Source organism: Aspergillus clavatus, genomic scaffold, assembly GCF_000002715.2.
Source record: "Aspergillus clavatus NRRL 1 1099423829791 genomic scaffold, whole genome shotgun sequence".
NCBI lineage: Eukaryota > Fungi > Ascomycota > Eurotiomycetes > Eurotiales > Aspergillaceae > Aspergillus > Aspergillus clavatus.
The window spans coordinates 1,395,700-1,416,727 of record NW_001517108.1 but is presented as its reverse complement, the minus strand read 5'-3'; the positions used below and the strand labels follow the sequence as shown (position 1 = coordinate 1,416,727).

The 21,028-nt window shown below is 50.2% G+C and overlaps 6 protein-coding genes across 6 annotated transcripts in view, besides 5 other annotated features; 4 read left to right on the top strand and 2 right to left on the bottom strand.

Moving 5' to 3' along the window:
- Positions 1–1,853: 1,853 nt before the first annotated feature.
- Positions 1,854–1,881: a microsatellite.
- Positions 1,855–1,886: a microsatellite.
- A 557-nt stretch (positions 1,887–2,443) lies between these two features.
- On the bottom strand, positions 2,444–7,216 carry ACLA_072350 (pleiotropic drug resistance family ABC transporter; the record flags this gene model as incomplete). Its single annotated transcript, XM_001275627.1, has 5 exons — positions 2,444–2,867; positions 2,945–3,408; positions 3,486–4,979; positions 5,029–6,541; positions 6,609–7,216. 5 exons carry the CDS (start codon positions 7,214–7,216, stop codon positions 2,444–2,446), a joined length of 4,503 nt encoding a protein of 1,500 aa, XP_001275628.1.
- Positions 7,217–8,326: 1,110 nt separating this feature from the next.
- Positions 8,327–8,366: a microsatellite.
- Positions 8,328–8,366: a microsatellite.
- Positions 8,367–10,981: 2,615 nt separating this feature from the next.
- On the top strand, positions 10,982–12,921 carry ACLA_072340 (MDR family MFS transporter; the record flags this gene model as incomplete). Its single annotated transcript, XM_001275626.1, has 6 exons — positions 10,982–11,138; positions 11,193–11,504; positions 11,565–12,088; positions 12,139–12,460; positions 12,519–12,661; positions 12,742–12,921. 6 exons carry the CDS (start codon positions 10,982–10,984, stop codon positions 12,919–12,921), a joined length of 1,638 nt encoding a protein of 545 aa, XP_001275627.1.
- A 1,614-nt stretch (positions 12,922–14,535) lies between these two features.
- Positions 14,536–15,387, top strand: ACLA_072330 (uncharacterized protein; the record flags this gene model as incomplete). The annotated part of the gene is made up of 1 exon (XM_001275625.1): positions 14,536–15,387. One exon carries the CDS (start codon positions 14,536–14,538, stop codon positions 15,385–15,387), a length of 852 nt encoding a protein of 283 aa, XP_001275626.1.
- A 643-nt stretch (positions 15,388–16,030) lies between these two features.
- Positions 16,031–16,076: a microsatellite.
- A 742-nt stretch (positions 16,077–16,818) lies between these two features.
- ACLA_072320 (uncharacterized protein) lies at positions 16,819–17,239 on the top strand (the record flags this gene model as incomplete). The annotated part of the gene is made up of 4 exons (XM_001275624.1): positions 16,819–16,833; positions 16,901–16,941; positions 17,003–17,071; positions 17,152–17,239. The coding sequence occupies 4 exons, from the start codon at positions 16,819–16,821 to the stop codon at positions 17,237–17,239; spliced, it is 213 nt and encodes a 70-aa protein (XP_001275625.1).
- A 416-nt stretch (positions 17,240–17,655) lies between these two features.
- On the top strand, positions 17,656–19,152 carry ACLA_072310 (alpha-ketoacid dehydrogenase kinase family protein; the record flags this gene model as incomplete). Its single annotated transcript, XM_001275623.1, has 2 exons — positions 17,656–17,882; positions 17,952–19,152. The coding sequence occupies 2 exons, from the start codon at positions 17,656–17,658 to the stop codon at positions 19,150–19,152; spliced, it is 1,428 nt and encodes a 475-aa protein (XP_001275624.1).
- A 207-nt stretch (positions 19,153–19,359) lies between these two features.
- ACLA_072300 (MmgE/PrpD family protein) overlaps positions 19,360–21,028 on the bottom strand; it is a gene marked incomplete at both ends in the record, with an annotated part of 4,161 nt that continues 2,492 nt past the window's right edge. The window contains 2 exons of the mRNA XM_001275622.1: positions 19,360–20,495; positions 20,577–20,960. Coding sequence (XP_001275623.1) covers positions 19,360–20,495; positions 20,577–20,960 — 1,520 coding nt within the window. The remainder of the gene's footprint in view (positions 20,496–20,576; positions 20,961–21,028) is intronic.

Below are 21,028 nucleotides of genomic sequence, written 5' to 3'. Positions count from 1 at the left end.
CAGAAACGCTCGTCGATTGCACAGCTGGGAACCAGGGTCAAAGAAAGCGGTACTCACTAGTTAATCGCGGTCCTCGTGGCTCTGAACTTGGAGGCCGCAGACCGGGATCTGCGGATGTACCAGGGTTGAGGCCTTGGGGAGCCTCCATCAATCAATAGAACTAGGATATCGCCCAGCGGTTTTCACAAATCTTCATCCACAAATAACGCCAGTTCATCTCGCTGTACATTAGTGTAGACAGCCACGAAGATAGACCAGTCGAGCGCCCAATGCTTTCTGGAAATTTATCATCATTTGCCCAAGCGAGCCAAGCTATCCATACTCCATAGAATACCGTGTTGATGCCAGTGTTAAGGTCGTCGATGCATGCAAGAGCGGCTCAGAGGCTCAGAGCCAGAAAATAATCAGTCAATAACAATACTCCGAAAGATTGTCGCTATTATGCAATACCTACAGATTGCAGGCAAAGTCGTCTTCGTTCCTTTTTTTTTTTTTTTGGTTATTCTCCTTTTTTTTTCACGTTGCCCGAATATCCATGGCGAACCGCCAAAAGCAAGCATAGCACCACACCAAAGAGGAGACGTCAGCCACACAGATGGACAGATAGGCAGTGTTGTATTCCACAAAAGTACATGGCTGCATATTCATATTTCATCATGCATTAACTAGTTTCTTTGGGGGCCGTCTGCGAAGCGGGGGCAGTGCGAGTTAGGTGAGTTGGTCAGTTCACAGTTGGCTGTTCAGCGAGTCCCAGAAAAAGCGACGAATAGCGGGATCCAGTCCCTGGGGGAAGATCCATCATCACCCAACCATTAATATTAGAACGGGCAAGGTCGGACATATCTCTCATGACTCGAGGAGGGCGAACCAGCTGTAGGGACTTGGCCAGAACAGGTAAGATTCGAGGCCCATCATCATAATTCCACCCCCTCCCCCCAGCGGTTGCCTTTTGGTCCAGAGGCATCCGATTTCTTTTTGTTTAGATGAGCCTCGTGTTGCTGGTTTCACAGAGACGCTATGATTCAGCCACCTGTGCCCGATGGTATCTCCAACCATAGACGATAAACCAGATGGAGCAACCATACTAGCGAGTAGCGATCCGAATGACGACTGGGTAGACTCCACAATGAGAGTGAGCGGAATTATTTCTCACGAACTGTTGATACTCGATAGATGATGGGTAGTGGGAGTATGCCTGGAACAATTGGGAAGGAGACTTTATCCTGCACATCCTGTCTGCATTGTCGACCGAGTTTCAATCCCCTGGTCATCTCACGAGTCTAAACTCGTAGGAGGTATCAAGCCGACATCTGGCCATGAGTTTAGTCTGTTAGGGCAGTGCACATCGTGCATAAGGATGATGATGAAAAGTCTGGTCGCTGGAAGATGGACCAAGTGCGCCTGGCGAGGCTCAACCAAGACACCATGGAGACATCATGTGACTGCCAGCACATTGCCTCATATATTTCTACAGACAAGAGTTTGATTTTTCGACCAAACAGATATAGTACAGTAAGTAACGAGTGGAATTGGCTCTTCCCCATGGAAGCCGCTCCATCGAGCTCTTAGAGGATAAACGGCAAAGAATGGAAGCACCATCACATGCTGGATAGACAGAGCAGAGAATCGAACGTATACAACCACAGAGCACTTGATATGAATCATAGAGGGCCAACAAGCCTTTCTGACAATATGGTCAACCGACAAGCATTGTGTTGCTATCCAATGGACCGCCGACTACTTATCTGAGCAGCAGTCTAGACAACACTTCTTAGCTGGTGGTGATATATGTCGTTGTTGACATAGACTTAGGACAGCACCATACAATACCAGTCACACCGATGCATCCAACTCAACAACAACAACAACAACAACAACAACCAACATCTAGGCATGGTGGAGTCCATAACCGCCTGGATTATACTCCGATCAATGCTCTCTGGCGCCACCATTTTCATATGACTGCAGGTTTGGCCCCATGCACAACCAATGATCTTTGAAGCGGGATAAAGGGACCAGATGATGAAACAAACTCTCTTGGCTTGAAGATAGTCAATATGTTGTGTTTCATCCAGTTTATTCAGAGTGAGGGGAGGATAGAAGCTTCTTAGCTGTGACAGATGAGATACAATCAGGTATCCTGTGGAGAGATTATTTGCATCATTTCATGCGTTGAAAGTAGGTACGGTCACCTATGAGGTTAAGAATTATGATATAGATGCACCCGTTGTTCATTCATTAATGCATTTAATATCATGCCAAAGCGTGGAAGGGCCAAAAGCTTGTGTGTGGGATTGGAACCAAGGCAACAATACCATACATCAGTTTATTATATCAAGCTGTATACTTGTACTTTTAAGCAGGAGCTAACTCCATAATGACCGCCTGTGAGTATATAAATTTAGCAATATGGCGTGAATACATAAGAGTAGAAGTCACCCTTCTACTCGTCCTTCACCTTGCGGGACCTCTTCTTCGGCACGCGAATGAGCCAGTACAAGAAGATGGCAGCAACCGCATTGAACACAATATACACGAACAAAAGCCCAACGTTGCGCCAGCGATCCGAGTAATTGATATTGAGTCCTGCCAGGAAAGTGTCCGTATCAGCTATGGGACACACCTTGCAGTTCGATGTTGCCTCGGGATTGATTAGTTTGCCACCAGACATCTGAGCATATGGGTCCAGGAAGCTTGAGCAGTTCTGGCCTTGCGGAGGAGGGACCTGCAGGATCTCGATATCGGAACATTCGACACTGGTCCCTGCCAAGCCGACTGATAATACAGAGGATACGAGGTAGGTGAAGGGCGATAATCTATACATGAATATCCAGAACCCTGGAAGGGCAGTTGGACTCGCAAGAACACTAACCCGCATGTCAGTGATATGTCCAAGTCAAAAGACCGAAGCTGGTCATCGTTTCAGAGAGGGAGTTGAACCTACCCATTGAAGATGAGACACAAGGAGAACAATAACTGTGCAATATTGCTACCAGTTTCCGGCTGTTCAATTCCCGCAATGATCATCGAGCTGAAAGTAGACATGAACATCATGAAGACCAGGATCAGCAGAAACATTGTGCCACCGCGCTCAGTCACGCTGTCTGTCGGATACGCATTGCGATAAAGCCCAATCGGGTAGTACCAGCAGAAGTAGGCCGGCACGGCCATCAAAATGTTCCAGGGCAGTTCAACAAGAATGCTGGAAAGCATGAATGCTTTCCATGAGTAAGCCTTCGAGGGTCGCTCACGCACTTCATATAGTGCTCGCTGAGTCACGAAATATGGCATCATCTGTTGGACCAAGTTGGGGAAGATAACAAGCAGCATGAATATGGCGAACATTTGATTCTGCATGCCCTGCAAACTGGTGGGCTCGCGCCAAAAGGTAAAGCCGATGAAAAGTGGCTATATGAAGATTGTTAGCAAATCATATCTAGATATTTGCTTCCAAATACTAGCAGTAAGAAAATCGGATTCCTCACTGGAATGATGCATGTCGCCGCTTTGGAGTAGATATACGATGGACTGCGCCAGTACTGCTGGAGCATGCGCTGGAGACAAACAAGGAATTGAGCCCAGAGAGGCATGGCAAACTCACCATACTCCTTTGTTCGAGGAGGTGGAGGGTGTTGTAGTAACTCTCCCTTCATCTGGGCTAGTTCCTCTCGTACTTGGGCACGTTCCTGGCTGCCCTTCCAAACTTCGGGCCAGTCTTGATCTGCATGAGATCCAGGGGCAGCACCGATGACTTCCAACATCCATTCGGCAGGGTTGGCATTTTTGGGGCAGTGTATAGATCCTTTGTTCTCAAAATACTTGATCAAGGTTTCCATGTTGGGACCAAGCTCTCCAAAGTACACCGTCCTCCCTCCCCTGGCGAGAAAGAGCAACCGGTCGAATTGTTGCATCAGAATGGCGGATGGCTGATGAATAGTGCATAAGATTGCCTGTCCGTGGTCTGCAAGCTTTCGCATGAGGGTACAAATAGACCAGGCTGTTTGACTGTCAAGGCCGGAAGTAGGCTCGTCAAAGAAGAGAAGTAGGTCTGGTTTGGCCGCGATCTCGACTCCAATCGTCAACCGCTTCCGCTGCTCAACATTTAGACCCTCTCCGAGCACACCAACGACAGCCTCCGCATATTCTTCCATACTAAGCATCTTGATCACCTCCTCAACATAGGCCAGCTTTTCCTTTTGCGGGATACTGGCCGGCTGTCGGAGTGTGGCACTGAAGACGAGGGCCTCCCGAACGGTACTAGTTTCCAAGTGTAAGTCTTGCTGTTGAACATAGCCAGTCTTGCGCTGAAAAGAATCATCTCTCATGCGGCCGTCAACCAGCATCTCGCCAGTGATAACACCCATGGTAACACGGTTCGCTAGAACGTCCAGCAATGATGTTTTGCCGGCACCAGTCACTCCCATCAGCGCTGTCAATGTCCCTGGTTTAACCCATCCATCAACATGGTCTAAGATCCGGCGCGTTTCGCCCTTGACCTTGATATCGTAGCATACGTCTTGCCAGTGGAATATCGATGTTTGCTTAACGATCGCAGCCGTACCGTCCTGCGCTGCGTTCTCCAGCTTCTGCTTCTCCGAAGTCGGCGCTCCCTCCAGGTCGCCATCACCCGGGGTCTTTTTGGCAAAAGCAGGAATCTTTCCGCGGGGGAAAACCAGAATCTCTCCCTTGGATGGTTTAGCACGAACCAGCTCACTGCATATGATGTAGGCTGCCAGGAAGAACAAAAGGAAACCGACAATGATTCCGTAATTGCGCCACAAATGGGAACGGTAGTACCGATATGAAGTGTTGATGAATGCGTCACCATCAATAAAATCTTGACCAGCCACAGCACCTTTCTGGGAGCAGATGCTGGAGCTGAGAGGAACATTCTCATAACCCGGCCCGGATGGCACATACAATGCACAGGGAAATTTTCTGTCGCTGAACTCGTTGATCATGAGAGATTCAAAGGCATACTACTTGACTGTTAGATGAAATATGGAAGGGGGAAAGAATTGTACTTACGCCGATCGGATTCAGGTAGTTCAGCCATTTGAACCAGGGATGCATATCTCTGACTGGGATGGTGAATCCAGTGTATATGACCAAAATCATCATGAAGATCGAGGATGGAACCATTGCCTGGGCCATTGATCGGGAAATAGCACCAATCCATCGGAAGATGTTCGACATGGTTAGAGTGGTTGTCACCGAGAACAGGTAGAAAATAAAGAAGTGACCTGCAGTACGACGGAGATTGGTCATGAAGTAAATGATGATGTTGAATGTTATAGACACTAGGATCTTTGAAGGCAAATCGACAATCATGGAACTGATTGCTTCTGCCGAGGGGTGATAAAGCGCGTACTTGTCATGCTTTTCCACTATTGGGCGTTGCTGCCACAAGGTCAAAATCTCGAGAGAGCTTGCAAATGCATTCAGTAGGATGGCAAAGAAAAGGAGTGCACCACGAGAGTAGAAGCTATTCGTCGTCTCGTCCAGGTTGTAGAACACACTGGAAACGATGAACGCCATGATGCTGTTGCCAATGACCGTCGCCAGAGTCATACTCATATCGCCCTTGAGCCGAAGGAAGCCTCGCCGTAGACATAAGCGAACTTGCATTGGGTAGGAGAGAGTATAGGGGGATGGCGCCCGAGTGCCCTTGGCCTTCTCTGCAGCACGGGAAAGAGTAAATTCCTCGTACTTTCTTCCGCCCAAGGGAAACTCATTTTCAAACGCGTCGATATCGGCCAGGAGCTGTTTTCTGTCCGCGCTGTCCTTCCAGCGAGCAGCAAACTCGTCTGGTGTTCGAGGAACAAGGCTGTCAAATCCTTTTCGAACCAGTCTCTCCGAGGGACTGGTCAACGACGTCAAGAAGTCAGCGGTAGTCTGCCTGTCAGGGCAGTCAAACCCCATCTCGATGAAAAAGCGCCTCGCGTCTCTTGCTTTTCCAAAATAGATCTGACGTCCCTCGTAGAGCACAATCACTTTGTCGAATATGTCGTAAATGGCTTGGCTAGCCTGGTAGATGGCCACAATTGCCGTCGAACTTGTGTAATCAGTGGATAAACGCAAGTTTTTGACGAATTCCAGCGCCGTTGAGCTATCAAGACCACGAGTACTGTTATCCCAGCACTGCAAGGGACTGCCACAAAGTGTGGTTTCCGCAATGCTGACTCGCTTTCGCTCTCCTCCTGAGACGCCACGAATGTACTCATTTCCCACAGGTGTGTTCATCGTATGGCTCAGGCCGAGCATCGCCATGACCACATCCCGCATATGGGTTGCATATTGTTCACGGGAGACACCGGGGAAACGATTGGCTGGGGCCCGCGCATGGGCAGCGAAGAGAAGGGTTTCGCCCGCGGTCAGCTGGGGGAAATGAATCTCGGTTTCTGCCTGATAGATAACTTCGCCCCGGAAGCGACTATGCATCTCGTGCCATGAGATGCCCTGGTATTGTATATCGGTCCCCTGGTCCAGCCACAATCCATGAGTTTCGCCAGCAATGGTCTTGAGAAAAGTTGAGCAACCACTGTGTGAAACGATAGTTAGCACCGTTCGCGCTTCTGGGAACACAAAAGGGATGGGCACTACTTTACCTTCCAGGTCGACCAAGCACGACAAGCATTTCACCGCTGCGAACATAGCCCTCAAAATTTCGCAAAATATCTATGCGAACCTTATTGCCACATCCGAGCACATTTCTGAGCCATCCCCAGCCTTTGAGCCACATGTTGGCCACATCGGCCTGATAGTCTGCTGCGGTGCCGTAACCATACGCATTCAGATTGCGAAACGACACACCAGCCGTACGACGGGGGTATCGATCTGGATCGCGCGAGGTAATGTGCAGTAGATTCTTCATCCATTTGCGCGAATTGAAATTGTCGGAGTTGGGATCAAGCTCAGGGTCGCCGGAGGAATCAAGAAAAGTGTTAGTTGGGCCCCCGTGACCACTCTTCTGGGACATATGTGACAGGCTGCGCGCAAGAGTCGCAATCTTGTCATGCTCTGCCTGGTCAATGCCATCATCCGAGTCTGCCTCCATCGTTTCAGTACTGTCTGCCTTTTCTCCCACTAGAGTATCAATGCGATCAGGTTTGGTCTTGTCGACATGACGACGGACGGAATTGTCAGTATCTATCCCAGCAGTGGACGAGATAGCAGCAGCTCCAAAAGGAGCCGGCGCTGGCGGTTGGAGACCCATTTTCAGGGTGAACAACCAGTAGTGCTGAACGGCTTATGCTATCTCTGACATGACACAAAGAATAGGTGAGGACGCTCAAGAGCCCAAATAAATATGCTCAAACAGCACAGACTCAGCAGTGGGGCGAGCTTGCCAAGAGAGCCACAAGAGATGAGCAAGAGAGCAGGAAGTCAGAGCAACGAACAAAGAAGACATATCTTCGAGAGGATGGATGTCACAATTCAGGAGCCGAATCCCAAGATCTCGAGAGCACGGGAAGCGGAAAGAATCACATCCGATCCGAGGGAAAGCAGGATTAATTGAAATGCGACGACAGCCAGGCAGGATGGGAACGAACCCGAGACGCGGCTTCAACTATGATGTATCTACGTCGTACCTAGGTGGTCTTATGATGAAAGTCTGGCGGCCACTCGCTGTAGCCGATTGGGAGATCGGAGAGGATCGAACCCCCGTGGCGAGTCAGCATCATCCTTGAAGTCTGGATGTCCACATATATCATCCTCGTTGTTGTCGTTGTGTTGTGCCTAAGTAAGATGATGGCTCCATGAGCCATAGTTAGTACTTCTTAGTAGTACCCAAGAACTAGGGAAGTTAGAAGTACGGAGTAACAATTTAACAACAGGCTATCTACGGAAAAGTGGGGTCGCTATCAGTCAGTCCTGGGGTATCAGGAGATGGCTCATCGGAAGGCAACATGAGCAGCAAGCAAAGACATTCGCATTTTGTTTTCAGAGGAACTATAGGTAGGTAGTCTATGCTCCCTTCACTTGGAAATTTTACAAGTATACTCCGTAGGTTAGGTTTTGCTGGACTGTATGAGTTATTATTATGAACAGAGACTGTTTGATGCCTGAGGGGTCCATATCCCGATAAGGCAGTTGCTGCTTTGTGGGCCCGCACTGCGATTCTCGACTGCTGATTGGTCTCGTATTCCATTCGTATCCGTTTTCACGTTCCCTGTTCCAAGTTCCCGTGCTCAATCCCCGGATCTAACTGCTTTTGGCTTTAGCTCAGTTTCATCTATACCTGCCAGTTCATGGAAGTTGGACACGGTACCTAGGTATGGCACCCAAGATGAAAGGTACTAACCATCTTACCTAGCTATCGATCACTACTAATACTACTACTACTACTACTACTACTACTACTATATTTAACTACTCTGGCCATGTATTTCGGCACATCAGATCTTTCTGGAATATCATTTATCTCGGCGATCTCGAAATATCAGAATACACAAAGGCAAATGGGCAGAATGCATGTGAGTTCAGTGTCTGGCTTCAAGATATACTTCATATCATGTGCCAGGTCATTGATATAGGGCGGGATATCTTCATATTTTCTACTCCGTAGGCAGCTGGGAATTCGTGCCACCAAATGTGGCTTAGAAAACTGAGAACGAGCCTCCAACGGATTTCTTCATCTGGTGATCTCTGCAGTACATGCGGAGGGAGGATGTCAATTTCTGGGAACAAGGACCTTGTGAGGCCCCTTTCTCGACAGTCTATACGCACTTCTTGCTGGTTTAAAGCTGACATGAACTACACAACTTAGGTGCCTACAATTATACAAATTATCCAGACATAAACACCGTTCTCAAGCTAAGCAGTGGAACAGGTGACAAGGAAGGACCTGGCCTGGCGAACATGTGGCTATACGCTTACAGATTCTGTCGCCTGCATCCATCCCAGCCTAGATCACGCCACCAGCATACGCCACATCAATGCTCTGACATGGCAACCATGAGGAAAGCTGTTCTCGTACTGTGATCATCTATCAGGGGAAGGATCTATACCGACAGAATTCCGTTGTCCTTCCTCTAGAGAGGGACTCCTCTGACCTCCACTGACCCTGAAGTTCCGTCAGTAGAGCTTGAAGATCCCGTTCTCTCTTGGAGACCTCGGCGTGATGGGTGTCATGAGCTGGCTAGAATTGAAACTAAGCTCTGATGAAAGAAGTCCAGTCTATATGACACTACAGCTACGGATACACACAATGTAACCCACTCGCAAGGTTTGGGCTTACCACACCTCAATGAAGCCGTTTATCCCAGCAAAATAGGCCGTCCCTGGGAAGCTCAAGTGATCAATCAATTGCCGTCCGCAGCGGCTTACAGCATCATATCCCGTATCGTTTTCGGCTGATTACCAACACAACGCGCCGACAGACTGAGATGATAGAAGGACTCTAGATCATCATGTTGACCTCGCAGGGAAATTTCGACACGAACTTCAATGAAGGAAGCGCCTCAAAGCTCTGGATGGACTTCGCCTGAAGATTGAAATCTGTGCCCCAGATATCCGAACAAGCTGATTAGCAATTCCCTTTATATTCTGCGCAGATATGACTGTTAAGGGAACAGACATTCTGCCATCTTCCGGTTGATTCCCTAATTGCCTCTTTTAACCGCACAAATAGTGACGGGCGATACTTATGCAGGATCTGTCGAATATGCATCTGAGTTAATTGGGCAATTCGCTTCTCTTCTACTAAAAAACAGAACTTTTCCCCTCAGACCTTCGAGTGCTGCAGTCTTTTACGCTGACTGATACTTCCTCTTCCTGTATCGAACCAGCACATCACCTAGAAGGCTTGGATGGGGGGCCGAGGGTCATCTGGCCGTTTCTTCGGATGCAACGGTAGTCCACGCGCAGGGGGGCTGAACGTCCCTTGCCATGTTCTCTTCTCAGCCTTGTTGTCTCCCAGACTTGCAATTTCTCGGCCTCATCCGGACTGCTCGCGTGTTACTTCGGTGTCTGCCTATAAAGCCGGGCCTATACCTTGGCCGGCAATCATAACGCGAGCAAGCACTTTAGTTCAGTCAGCTTAAAAGAGTGCGCTATATTTTTTTGGACATGTATAAATAGCACAGCATCGCACGAAGACACCTTTATTTCCATCCACAGACATCGGCATCAACAAAAACGAGAAACTGAGCTGTGTCTTTCTCCGTTTCCTACCGCGCCTTGGAACCAGATATCCACACCCTGACCGACTCTGCAAGAATATAAAATGGCGGTATGAGATGGGTTTTCCCATTTATCCTTTCCGCCATCATTTTCTAACCCTTCAGCAGGAGTTCCAACCGGGCAATCGAGTGAGGTACAAAACCGATGCTCAAACCATCTGGATTGTGCTCGGCGTCACGACCAGATCGTACGGTACCAAAATCCTCATACAGAATCCGAATGAACCGGATCAAGTGTACCAGGTCAACCCTACCGACTTGCAACATGCCTGACATACTTCTGAGTCTGTCTTGGCTGATCGGAGCAGGAGCATTTTGTTGTATCTAGTGTGGTTTAGCGTTGGTGTTTTTTGGGTTAACGGAATTAAGGATTTCTTTTGCTATGACCAAGGTTGATATAGATAGAACTTATGCATCTCAATAGAAACATAGGTTGGCGATATTCATGTCCCTCTTCGAGACGCCAATCACTTGAATCACGATGCGCCTATGCCGGGGACTGTATGCAGTGGAGGATCAGCAGCAATAAGCGACCTTGGCAGATGGTTTCATAGTGGAGCGCAATTTCGTGCTGCTTGATGTGTGAATGGACCTTAACCTGTCAAACAACAATGGACTTTTCATCCAAATGTGATTTGTTGTGAAGCCGTTTTCCATATTAAATCTCCATCAAACTTCCCCCACAACAAAATGTATTTGTAGCTTTGAAATCCGCCCAGTGTCGAACGAATTCACACCGCATCAAGTATCTATCTACCACAGTCCACGATCAACCACTGGTACGAACGTACGAAACCATGTCTTCTATTGATGTTTCTCCCCATGATGGAGCAATGATAAATGCTTTCGACGATATCGAATCAACTGTGTCATCACACGAGGAGCAACCGCTGCTCCATGCAGTCGACGAAGACGTCTGGGTTCCACCCAGGGGCTTCCTCTGGGTGCAAATCAGTTGGTACATCACGAGGCCTTTTTAAGACATCATAGCCTAACCTCCCCATCCAGCCATCATGTCGAATGTGTTCTTGTCCGGCTTCGACGGCACCATCACGGCCTCAACATACGCAGTCATCAGCTCCGAGTTCAACGCCGCCAACAATGCCTCGTGGCTCACGACGTCGTATCTCATCACCAGCACCGCCTTCCAGCCTTTGTACGGTCGCTTTTCGGATATCTTCGGGCGGCGGGTGTCGTTCTTCACGGCCACGGTCACTTTCATCGTCGGTTGTCTGGGATGCGGTGTTGCGAATGATATTGTCCTCCTGAATGCCATGCGAGCGTTGACGGGAATTGGTGGTGGAGGACTGATGACAATGGGTATGTGTATCTCATTCTGTGACTGCGACTGCGGCGAGGGAGAGGAGCTAACGAGGTCAGCTACGATTGTCAACTCTGACCTGATCCCGTTCCGGCGCCGTGGTATGTACCAAGCGCTGCAGAACGGTGTGCATGGTTTTGGGTCTATCTGCGGTGCATCGTTTGGCGGCTCGATCGTCGATACCATCGGCTGGAGATGGTGTTTCCTGTTGCAGGTCCCCGTGGGAATTCTGGCGTTGGCCACGGGACATCTCGTTCTTCATCTGCCCCGGCCAACCCAGTTTGCAGAGCAAGGGCAGGGTCTGCGTGCGATTCTGAAGTACGTTGATCTGTCTGGAGCACTGCTTCTAATCCTCGGTCTCTCAAGTCAGCTGGTTGGTCTGAGTCTGGGTGGGAACGTACTACCCTGGACCAATGGCTGGGTGATTTCGTCCCTCGTGGGCAGCGTGGTATTGTTGGCGCTTTTCATTGTCGTAGAGGAGAAGACACCGGCTATCCCCTTGATGCCGTCGAAAATGCTCCGGGGCCGCCTGCCCGTGTCAACCCAGATTGCCAACGTTTGCGTGGGGATGGCTGCGTATGCCGTGAGTAGACTATAGAACCTGCGTGTTAAATGTTGCGCTAACGAGAGGAGTTCCTTTTTACCCTCCCCCTGTTGTTCCAGGTGATTCTGCTCGATACCCCGACCAAAGCCGGCGCTCGACTGGCGATTCCGTCCCTGGCTGCCCCCATCGGCAGCCTGGTCTCTGGAATCGTCATGTCTCGCTGGGGAAAACTGGCACACCTCGTGCGTGTAGGCTGTATCCTCATGTGCGTTGGCAATCTGCTGGTCATGTCCATCCAATTCCAGGACGCTGCGTGGAAGTACTTTACGTACGTGATTCCGGCGAGTCTTGGGCAGGGAATCGTGTACCCGGGTATCTTGTTCACATTTCTCGCGGCGTTTGACCATGCCGGTATGTAGCCGTGTATCCTCAAAGAAAGCCAAGCTAACGATATGCACCGTTCAATCAGACCACGCTGTCTCCGCATCGACCGTCTACCTGATCCGCTCCCTCGGCACCGTTTGGGGCGTCGCTATAACATCTACTATCATCCAGAACACTTTGCGCTCAGGCCTTTCGAAGGCCTTGAGTGGAATACCAGACAAATGGAAAGTAACACCCCTCCTTGAAGGATCAACATGACACCCAAACTTGAGACAAAAGACTGATCAACTCCATAAATCTTTCCATAGATCATCGACGAAGTTCGACACTCGGTCTCTGCCATTCATGATCTACCCCCAGACATTCAGATGGCTGCCAGGCTGGCTTACTACCAAGGCATCAGGCTGTCGTTCTTGGCCTCTGCCTGCTTCGGGTTTGTTGCCACCATTGCTGCGCTCTTCGCCAAAGGCAAGTTCAGCAGGGCATAGCGGCCAGTCTGCGACCATCACTTTTTTTCTGATTTTCTGCGCGCAGAATCTACTAGATCGGCCTGTTGCTTAAGGCTTTATACATTAGATATAGTGTCTTAGCTCCTCCTGAATATAGCTTTATATCTCGATTGTAAGCCTAGTAGTGTTAGGAACGGTGCCAGAGAATAATCTCACTGAAGAGGCTAGATGAGGCATCAAGGCTGCGTTTTAGTATTTAGTTAGGCCAGCTATCTATATGGCATCCTATATTTCAGCTGGTGATTAGTTCTTCTTACTATAGATTATACTTCTTATGCTCCCTCTATACTGGTTACTGATTTATAATCTTATATTATAAGGATCTCTAAGAGAGAGAGATGCCTTAGCTACCCAGTGCGCTACTATATGGGTCTGGATTCGCAACTCGCGGTAATGTTGGTCTTTTAGCCTTATGGTCTACTAGTAGTATCCAGCTAGCATTCTTAAACTACATTCGACGCCATTTGAAGCTTTCATTTTACCAAGATCTTGGCCATTAAAGTATCACGTGATCATCACCAACCCACTTTTATCACTCCCCTTTTGTCAGGTGTTGGAGGCTTGGAGCCACCTCAAGCCTTCGGCTCTGATACATAAATAGTCCCTGCTCCCGCCTACTCGTAGTTTCTATTCGGAGAAATTCCTCTAAGGTGCCGTTATTCAATCACTCTATCTTGTCTTTGGCTCGGTCATTCCCTTCCGCTTTTCTTGTTCTGCTCGAAAAGCCACTGTGGATCGCGCTGACAAAAGTGAATGAGCTGGAGACTTTGTTCACCACACTGATGACCAGTGAGTCCACTTTGACATCATTTTGGTATATATGCTTATACGCTCAATAGTCATTCTGTCAACCTGACTCGTCACAGGCACAGGATCGCCAGGATATTCCCCCTTCCGGTTCGCGACACCGGCCACCAGGCGCCTGGCGACTTTGCTGAGTACATCACGCAAATTCCCCGGAAGACAACTCGGGGGACAGCAACTCACCAGGCGCCTGAGGCGTTTGTAGAGCACCTTAGTGGGAATGCCCTGGAAGACGATTCGCTGATCACCGCCGATGCAAGAGTCCGGAATCGCCTCTGGATTTGATGCTGATACTGGCAAGGAGATTGTGGGTTACCGAAATTGTATGACGAATGCCGAATGTAATTCTTTATCCTGTAAGTTGTTCTACCCGAGACATGTAGACATGTGGTCTCGATAGCCACACAAGCATATGGGTAATGCCAAGAGTTTGTATAGAACTGGTCAAATACAACGCCATTTGAGTCGAGCAATTTTCTTCTTATACAACTAGGAAGATAAAGATATTATCAAGCCTTCGCCAGCCAGTACCGTCTCCATGGGCGGATTGCTGTAGTCAGGTGATCGCCCGTCCTTACAGCCGATTACATCAGTATATAACTACATCTCGTCGCTCTTGCCTTCCATCGTACTCGCACCTTGCCAACGGATCTTCTCACCATGGACGCCCAAACTCCCCCTTTTTCTGTTTCTGTTTCCTCTCCTTCACCTCCTGCTGAATCCACGTCTGCACCCTCCACTACTCATGAAACACTCCCAACGTACCACGACTCATCAGACGATACCAGCATGCAGCTTCGTTTCCTCGAACCCTTGAACATTTCTAGTTGCCAGACAAAAGAATTCAAGGAGATCGAAGGCGAGCTGGTCAGAAAAATCAAAGCAGAACACATGGGATATCTGTGGTTCTTTGGCATCACCGAAGATACATTCTACCAACTTCAGGACGAAACCTCACGAAGCACCAGGCGCCTACACTGCTTCTACAATTTCGACGAGCAGAAGCTCCGCGTCAGGATGCCCGGGAGAGTTCACGACAGTCTCGCTGCCCAGCTTTTCTTCCTGATCTGTGACAAGCTGAAATCGGCGGGCCTACTCAACACTGCTTGTGTACCGAACCTCTCCCCCTTGATTAGACTTGGGAACATTGCCGCTGAGCCAGATGGATGCTGGGGCCCCTTAAACAGCGAGCACTTCACAGTTGGCATTGAGGTCGGGAATTTAGAAAGCGACAACGAACTCAGTCATGACGCTCGACATTGGATCGAGCATGCCGAATCATCCTTCCAGATCTGCCTCATTGTCAAGCTCAGCAACAATCCCGATACGATTACACTTTCCGTCTGGCGGCCACAAAATCACCCTAATTCCGGCTCACAGCTCCGGAGAAGACATGTTTCCGCGATTATCACCGATACCGCAACTATCACTCGGGGCCGTCCCGATCCTGTGGTCCGATTCGAAAGTCATATATCGCCCATACTCACTCCAACCGAGATCCGACTTCCTGTAGCAGCTTTCACTGGGTATCAGCTTCCGCCTGGTGTTCATGTCAACTTTGGGGATAGTATTGTCCTGACAGAAGAAGACTTGATAGAGTTTGGGAGACTCCACTGGATTCCGGGAAATGGTTACCAGTGATGGTGACGGCGCACTCTACTCCTACTCCCTTCTTCCTCTCTGTTTTATTGCTCTATGCTCTAGCTGTATACGATGCTTATGCTGATGACTTTCACGATGTGCTTATGATAATTATCAATATTCTTCTTGTGGTTCAAGCGAGTCCTACTTCTCCATGTAGCTAAAGTCAGATCAAAACTCCACAGCGGCCACAACTGGACAAGAGAAAAGCCGGAGGAAAGCTTACCGTGCAGACAGCCTCGCCTGTCATAGAAGAACTACTATTACTGCCTCACTAGAGTCTGGACACATTTTTAGTACAGCGGTAGATTCCTACAACATCACCCATCTCCTTGCTCATCTCATGCTTGGTGACTCGGGCGTAGTAGACTCAGAAATACTTCCAGTCTGCCTTAATTGCACTGGCCTTTCTGTATCCCTTTAGATGACGACCCTTGGTATTGTACTATAGCTCGAGACAGAAATTCAGGAACCGGTGCATGTCGTTCAGTGTTGCCTGCTGCAACACCTCTTCTGCATCTTCCCACTTCAGATCAGCTGATGGTTGAATCGCGTTGACTCAACAGTATCTAACAGCAGGTAGCAACAATGGTCAAGCGGACCAAAAGCCTTCGGGAGGAGGCTAAATAGAACAGAAAGCTAGTATTATTATTATTATTCTTCTTCTTCTTATTATTATTATGACTATTTAGTAGGTAGATGGCTAAATATGGAGCTAAGATACTTGTTGCAGACTGGCTGCTCTATCTTGCAGGATGTGGATGTGTATCATGGGTTGCCCCGCCTCCCTCATCCCACCAAGATATCGTCATCGTGCTGCGGACAACTTGCGATAAGTGAACTACTCTTGCGAGGCTTAGAACTTGCAGGATGATCACTTTAATCTCAGATGTCACGTCATCCTGCTTTGAGGACAGACAATCCGAGTATGGAAGAATCGCAACTCGGCTTTATACAGTAAGGTAGTGAAGATTGTTGGATGGGATGGGGTGTAAACAAGTGCTTCCTATGTATCTAGATATGAGATCCTAAGATCACACAAGCCGCGGCAGAAACGTTCAAGAAAGAGTCAATTTATTTGTCCAAATTGACACTCTCTCATGCCGTAGATAATAGATATGGTTCAAAATGGCGTAACCTCAGCCATCGAGAGAATCATGAAAGCAAAGATGGCTGCCTTCCCAGGGTTTCCCCTCGTCACCTGAGTCTTCTGTCTTCCTTATCATTATTATTATCAGCCTTGATCTTAGACTGGATTCCCCTCCCCCTTTCCCCCGCAGGTGATATAAGCATCGCTTGTCCCGCTCCAGCCTCTCTCTCTCCCGTGCTGTAACTTGTAATCCACCTTCCATCAAACAAACCACACTGTCTTCTCTGCAAAGAACAATCAAACTCTCTACTCGAAGCCTATCCACTTCCCATATCCGGAAAATGCCTTTGTACAACGTACGTTGCAAATGCAACGTCCTCTCCACCAACGCCTATGTCACGAACTAAGTCTCTATCTTTGCAGGTTACCCTGAAGCAGGATGCTCCCCCAGAGGAGCTAGAGAAGTGAGACCATCCTTTCAAAACTTCTGGAGTGATCGATAACTAACGCGAGTTCCTACACCAGAGCGAAGGAGACGGCCAAGTCCCAGGGCGGTACCATCAAGCACGAGTTCAGTCTCATCAAAGGCTTCACGTAAGACATCCCGTGTCTTCCTATACACACACTGCAGCCCATCGAGAGTCCCGGCTGATGATCTTTGGTTCGTTTTCCAGAGTTGAATACCCCGAAGACCACGTCGGCCCCCTCCAGAGCAACGACCACGTCCATGTCGAGGAAGACCAGGAAGTTCGGACTCAGTAGACAGGAGGGACCCGGGCTTGGCTATTGCCGCATATCGCTGCGCTGCGCCAGTCACCGGCCATGAGACACGATACGGATGCTGGGGAGACTATCAGAACAGCATATCTTAGAGCTGGATCTCGGCTACAGAGCATCTGTCGCCATATGTACGCTTGATAGATAGTCGACTTTTGTACTTACGATATGGAATATTTATCCAAACGAAGCGAAGCCCGTCTGTTTGTTCGTACTTCGGCATAGTAAATGAGCATGTCGATCTTGCTTTAGATGATGACCCTCACGTGGCTATGCCTGTTTGGGCATAGCCCACTGCGGGTATCGATCCGCAATAATGCAGACGGTGTTGAAGTCATCGTTGGCTTCAATCGGGACTCAGTCATGCTCAGCTCGATCTACGATGGCTATCATCATCCATCATGACAATCGCGAAAATGCTTCGAGCATCCGCTGTGAGGTGCACACCCCGGCCTAAGGTTCAAACATCATATCCCTCCCCACGTCAGACACGCTGTCACTCGATATCGTCGTCTCAGCAGCAGCACGAGTTGGCCCTTCGCCAACCGTTTGGACATGGCGCAAACGACGAGGTCGCGCGACTTGCAGCCAGCCGCCGACGCCCCTTGACTCTCGCAGATCTACTCAAGTGAGTCGGTATCGTCCCATACATACACATAGTCTGTAGCGCAAAGCTGATGCTCGTATTTCCCCCCAGGCATGGACGTCCACCTCTGTCGAAAGATGCGCTGCTTGCGTCGGCGAATTTCACCCTCTCTCTCCTCCCTGCAAGGCTAGCATCTCGTATCCAAGCGCTGCGGAACCTCCCCTTTATCGTCGTTTCGAACCCTCACGTCTCGAAGATATACAACAACTACGTCCACTCCTTATCGACTCTTCTTCCCTATCAACAACGTCAGGTGACAACGCTAGAAGAGGAGACCAGATTCGCAGATGTACTGGCAGATCTGGTGCATACGCACACAAACACAATCCCTATCCTTGCGCGCGGGTTTCTCGAGTGTCGGAAGTACATCAGCTCCGCAGATGTGACTCGGTTCCTTGATACCCATCTGCGGGCACGGATTGGCACTCGGTTAATCGCAGAGCAACACCTGGCCCTTCATTTTGCTTCGCAGCCAGCCACAGATGGCGGATCCCAGTCGCCTCAAACACCTGAGAACTCGGTTCCATCAAACTACATAGGCGTCATTGACACGGCCCTCCAGCCGGCGCGCATCGTCAAGCTGTGCGAGGACTTTGTGGGCGAAATATGTGAGCTGAAGTATGGGGTGCGACCGCGGTTGAGGATCGGAGGCCAGCCGGATGCTACGTTTGCGCATGTCCCCGTGCACGTGGAATACATCATCACCGAACTATTGAAGAACGCTTTTCGAGCGGTCATCGAATCGGGGAACGAGCGGGTCCCTATCGAAGTCACGATTGCAGCCGCGCCCGATGTTCCTAGTCACGACGCGCACGACGTGTGGCGAAGAACACCTAACGCCCCAGGCAGTTACTCCGACTCGGACGTTGGGTTTGAGTTCGACACGGTCGTTGGCACGGCAGATGCCAACGAATCGATCAAATCGACAACTCCGTCGTCGCAGAGCATCACCATTAGAATCCGGGATAGAGGGGGCGGGATCCCTCCCGAAGTAATCTCCAACATCTGGTCTTACAGCTTCACCACCTTCAATGACTCCAGCATGCGGGACTCGGATAACGGGAACCTCGACGCGCTGAATACCATCTCCGCCAGTGGGGGGCAGCTGAGCAGCATTGCCGGCCTTGGGTATGGGCTACCGCTCAGCAGGGCGTACGCCGAGTACTTCGGTGGCAGTATTGCTATCCAAAGCCTGTGGGGATGGGGGACCGATGTCTATCTGACTCTGCAGGGAGTTGGCAAGATTGAATGACCTTGAGTATTGATTTGTCATGATATCCTATAGCGTTCAACTTGTGGTCAAATCTGGCTCTTTTACCACGCCTTCATTACTTAATAGTTTCCAATCCACGCACAAGTAAACCGGTCGGTTTCAGAACAATTTTCATTTTTCATGGAACGCCTCAGATGCTAGGTCATTATCCCTTCGTATCGCACCAACTGTCTCGTGGATGGTACATCACAATCTTGAGGCGGTTGCGCTCCGCCTCGAAAAGAGATCGACAAACTCCATGACCGACAGAGTATCGTTCTCCACAGCCTCCAGGATTTTTGTTATCTCGTCTTCTGAAAACATTAAATGCATGTTCGTCATGAACTTCTCACGGACTCCTCGGCCTGTCGCAGGATTCCGTACGTGGCCGACGGGATATTCGACCAGGACTTCGGGCAACACAGAGCCGTCCTGCAGGTGGACCGTCAGTCCGGAGCCGACACTCTTCTTGTCTAGGTCCAGATAATCCTTTGTGAGTTGCTCGTCAACCTGAATGGCGATCTTGTCTCGCAGCGAGGCAAGGTCCTCGCTTGTGGCCCAGCCGCTGTTGTCTCGGTAGTCCCCAGCCTCCGGGGCCATGCCCTTCAAGAAGGCGAGAGCAACCACATATTGAATGCAATGATCGCGATCGGCGGCATTATAGAGCGGCCCCGTCTTATTGATGATCAAATCAGCCGCCTGGGTAGTACGGACATCAATCCGAGCGACATGCTCCGGCCCCAGGCGTCCAGCGCGAAGTCGACCCAGCTGCACGAGCGCAGCCTCCACGGCAGCAATCCCATGCCCCTCGACCGGCATCAGCTTGAACAGAACATTCCGCACGGTCCAGACGCCAAACGGCCTCGGCAACTCGAACCCCTTCGGCCCAAACGTCCGCGCATAGAACCCCCACGGCGCAGAACCCAGCGGCTCCGACACACCGGGCTGTCCGGCGCGCACCAGCAGCGCGAGATGCACCGCGCGCATGCCCGCGTCGCCGGCCGCCCAGCCCTTCCGCGGGATCGTGCTGTTCCGCGCCCGGTAGACCCGGCTCGGGTGGCCGTCCATCCAGACGTGCGATATGGTCGCCATCGTCTGCGCCTGCGTGAGGCCCAGCAGCCACGCCACGACAGCCGCCGAGGCGAGCTTGACCAGCACCACGTGGTCGATGCCGAACGCGTTGAACGCGTTCTGCATCTGGTAGCAGCCCTGGATCTCGTATGCTTTGGTCAGCGCCGTGAGCAGCGTGCGCATCGTCAGTGGCGGGCCGGTATGCGTGTATGCGCCTGCGGCCGACGCGCGACACAGCCAGTCCATGACGGGTAGGATGGCGCCGAGATTATCTTTTTATACGGGTCAGCTTTCTCTCCACAGGATTTCGATATCCAACCCCGCCCTCCTCCCCCGAAAGGAAAAAACCATACCCGACGGATGACCCCATTCCGCCCCGCCTAGAGCGTCATTGTGGTCCAGGTACCGGATCAGCGCACCCATATCGAATGCGCCCTTAACCGGGTCCAGACAATACTCCGTGCCTGGGAGCTTGAAGCCGTGCGGGACCATAGTCCCGGGCACGGGGGGACCAAGGAGTTTGCGACACTCGTCGCTCGTGGCGAGGGTCTCGATCGCGCAGCCCATGGCGTCTAGGAGGGCCACGCGCGCCGCGGACCAGGCGGTTTCGTCGTCGATCGTGTAGTGGAAGACATAGTGGGTGATGTCGACTATGTATTTCTCGTACGGGCGGGCCATGGGTGGGGGTGGATGTTGGGGGGGGGTTTGGCTGGGATTCGAAGGGGGTACGCAAATCGCTCGTTGTATATGAGGTCGGGATTCAGATATTGATGAGGGGGTTGGGTTTGCAAATTAGATGATACCA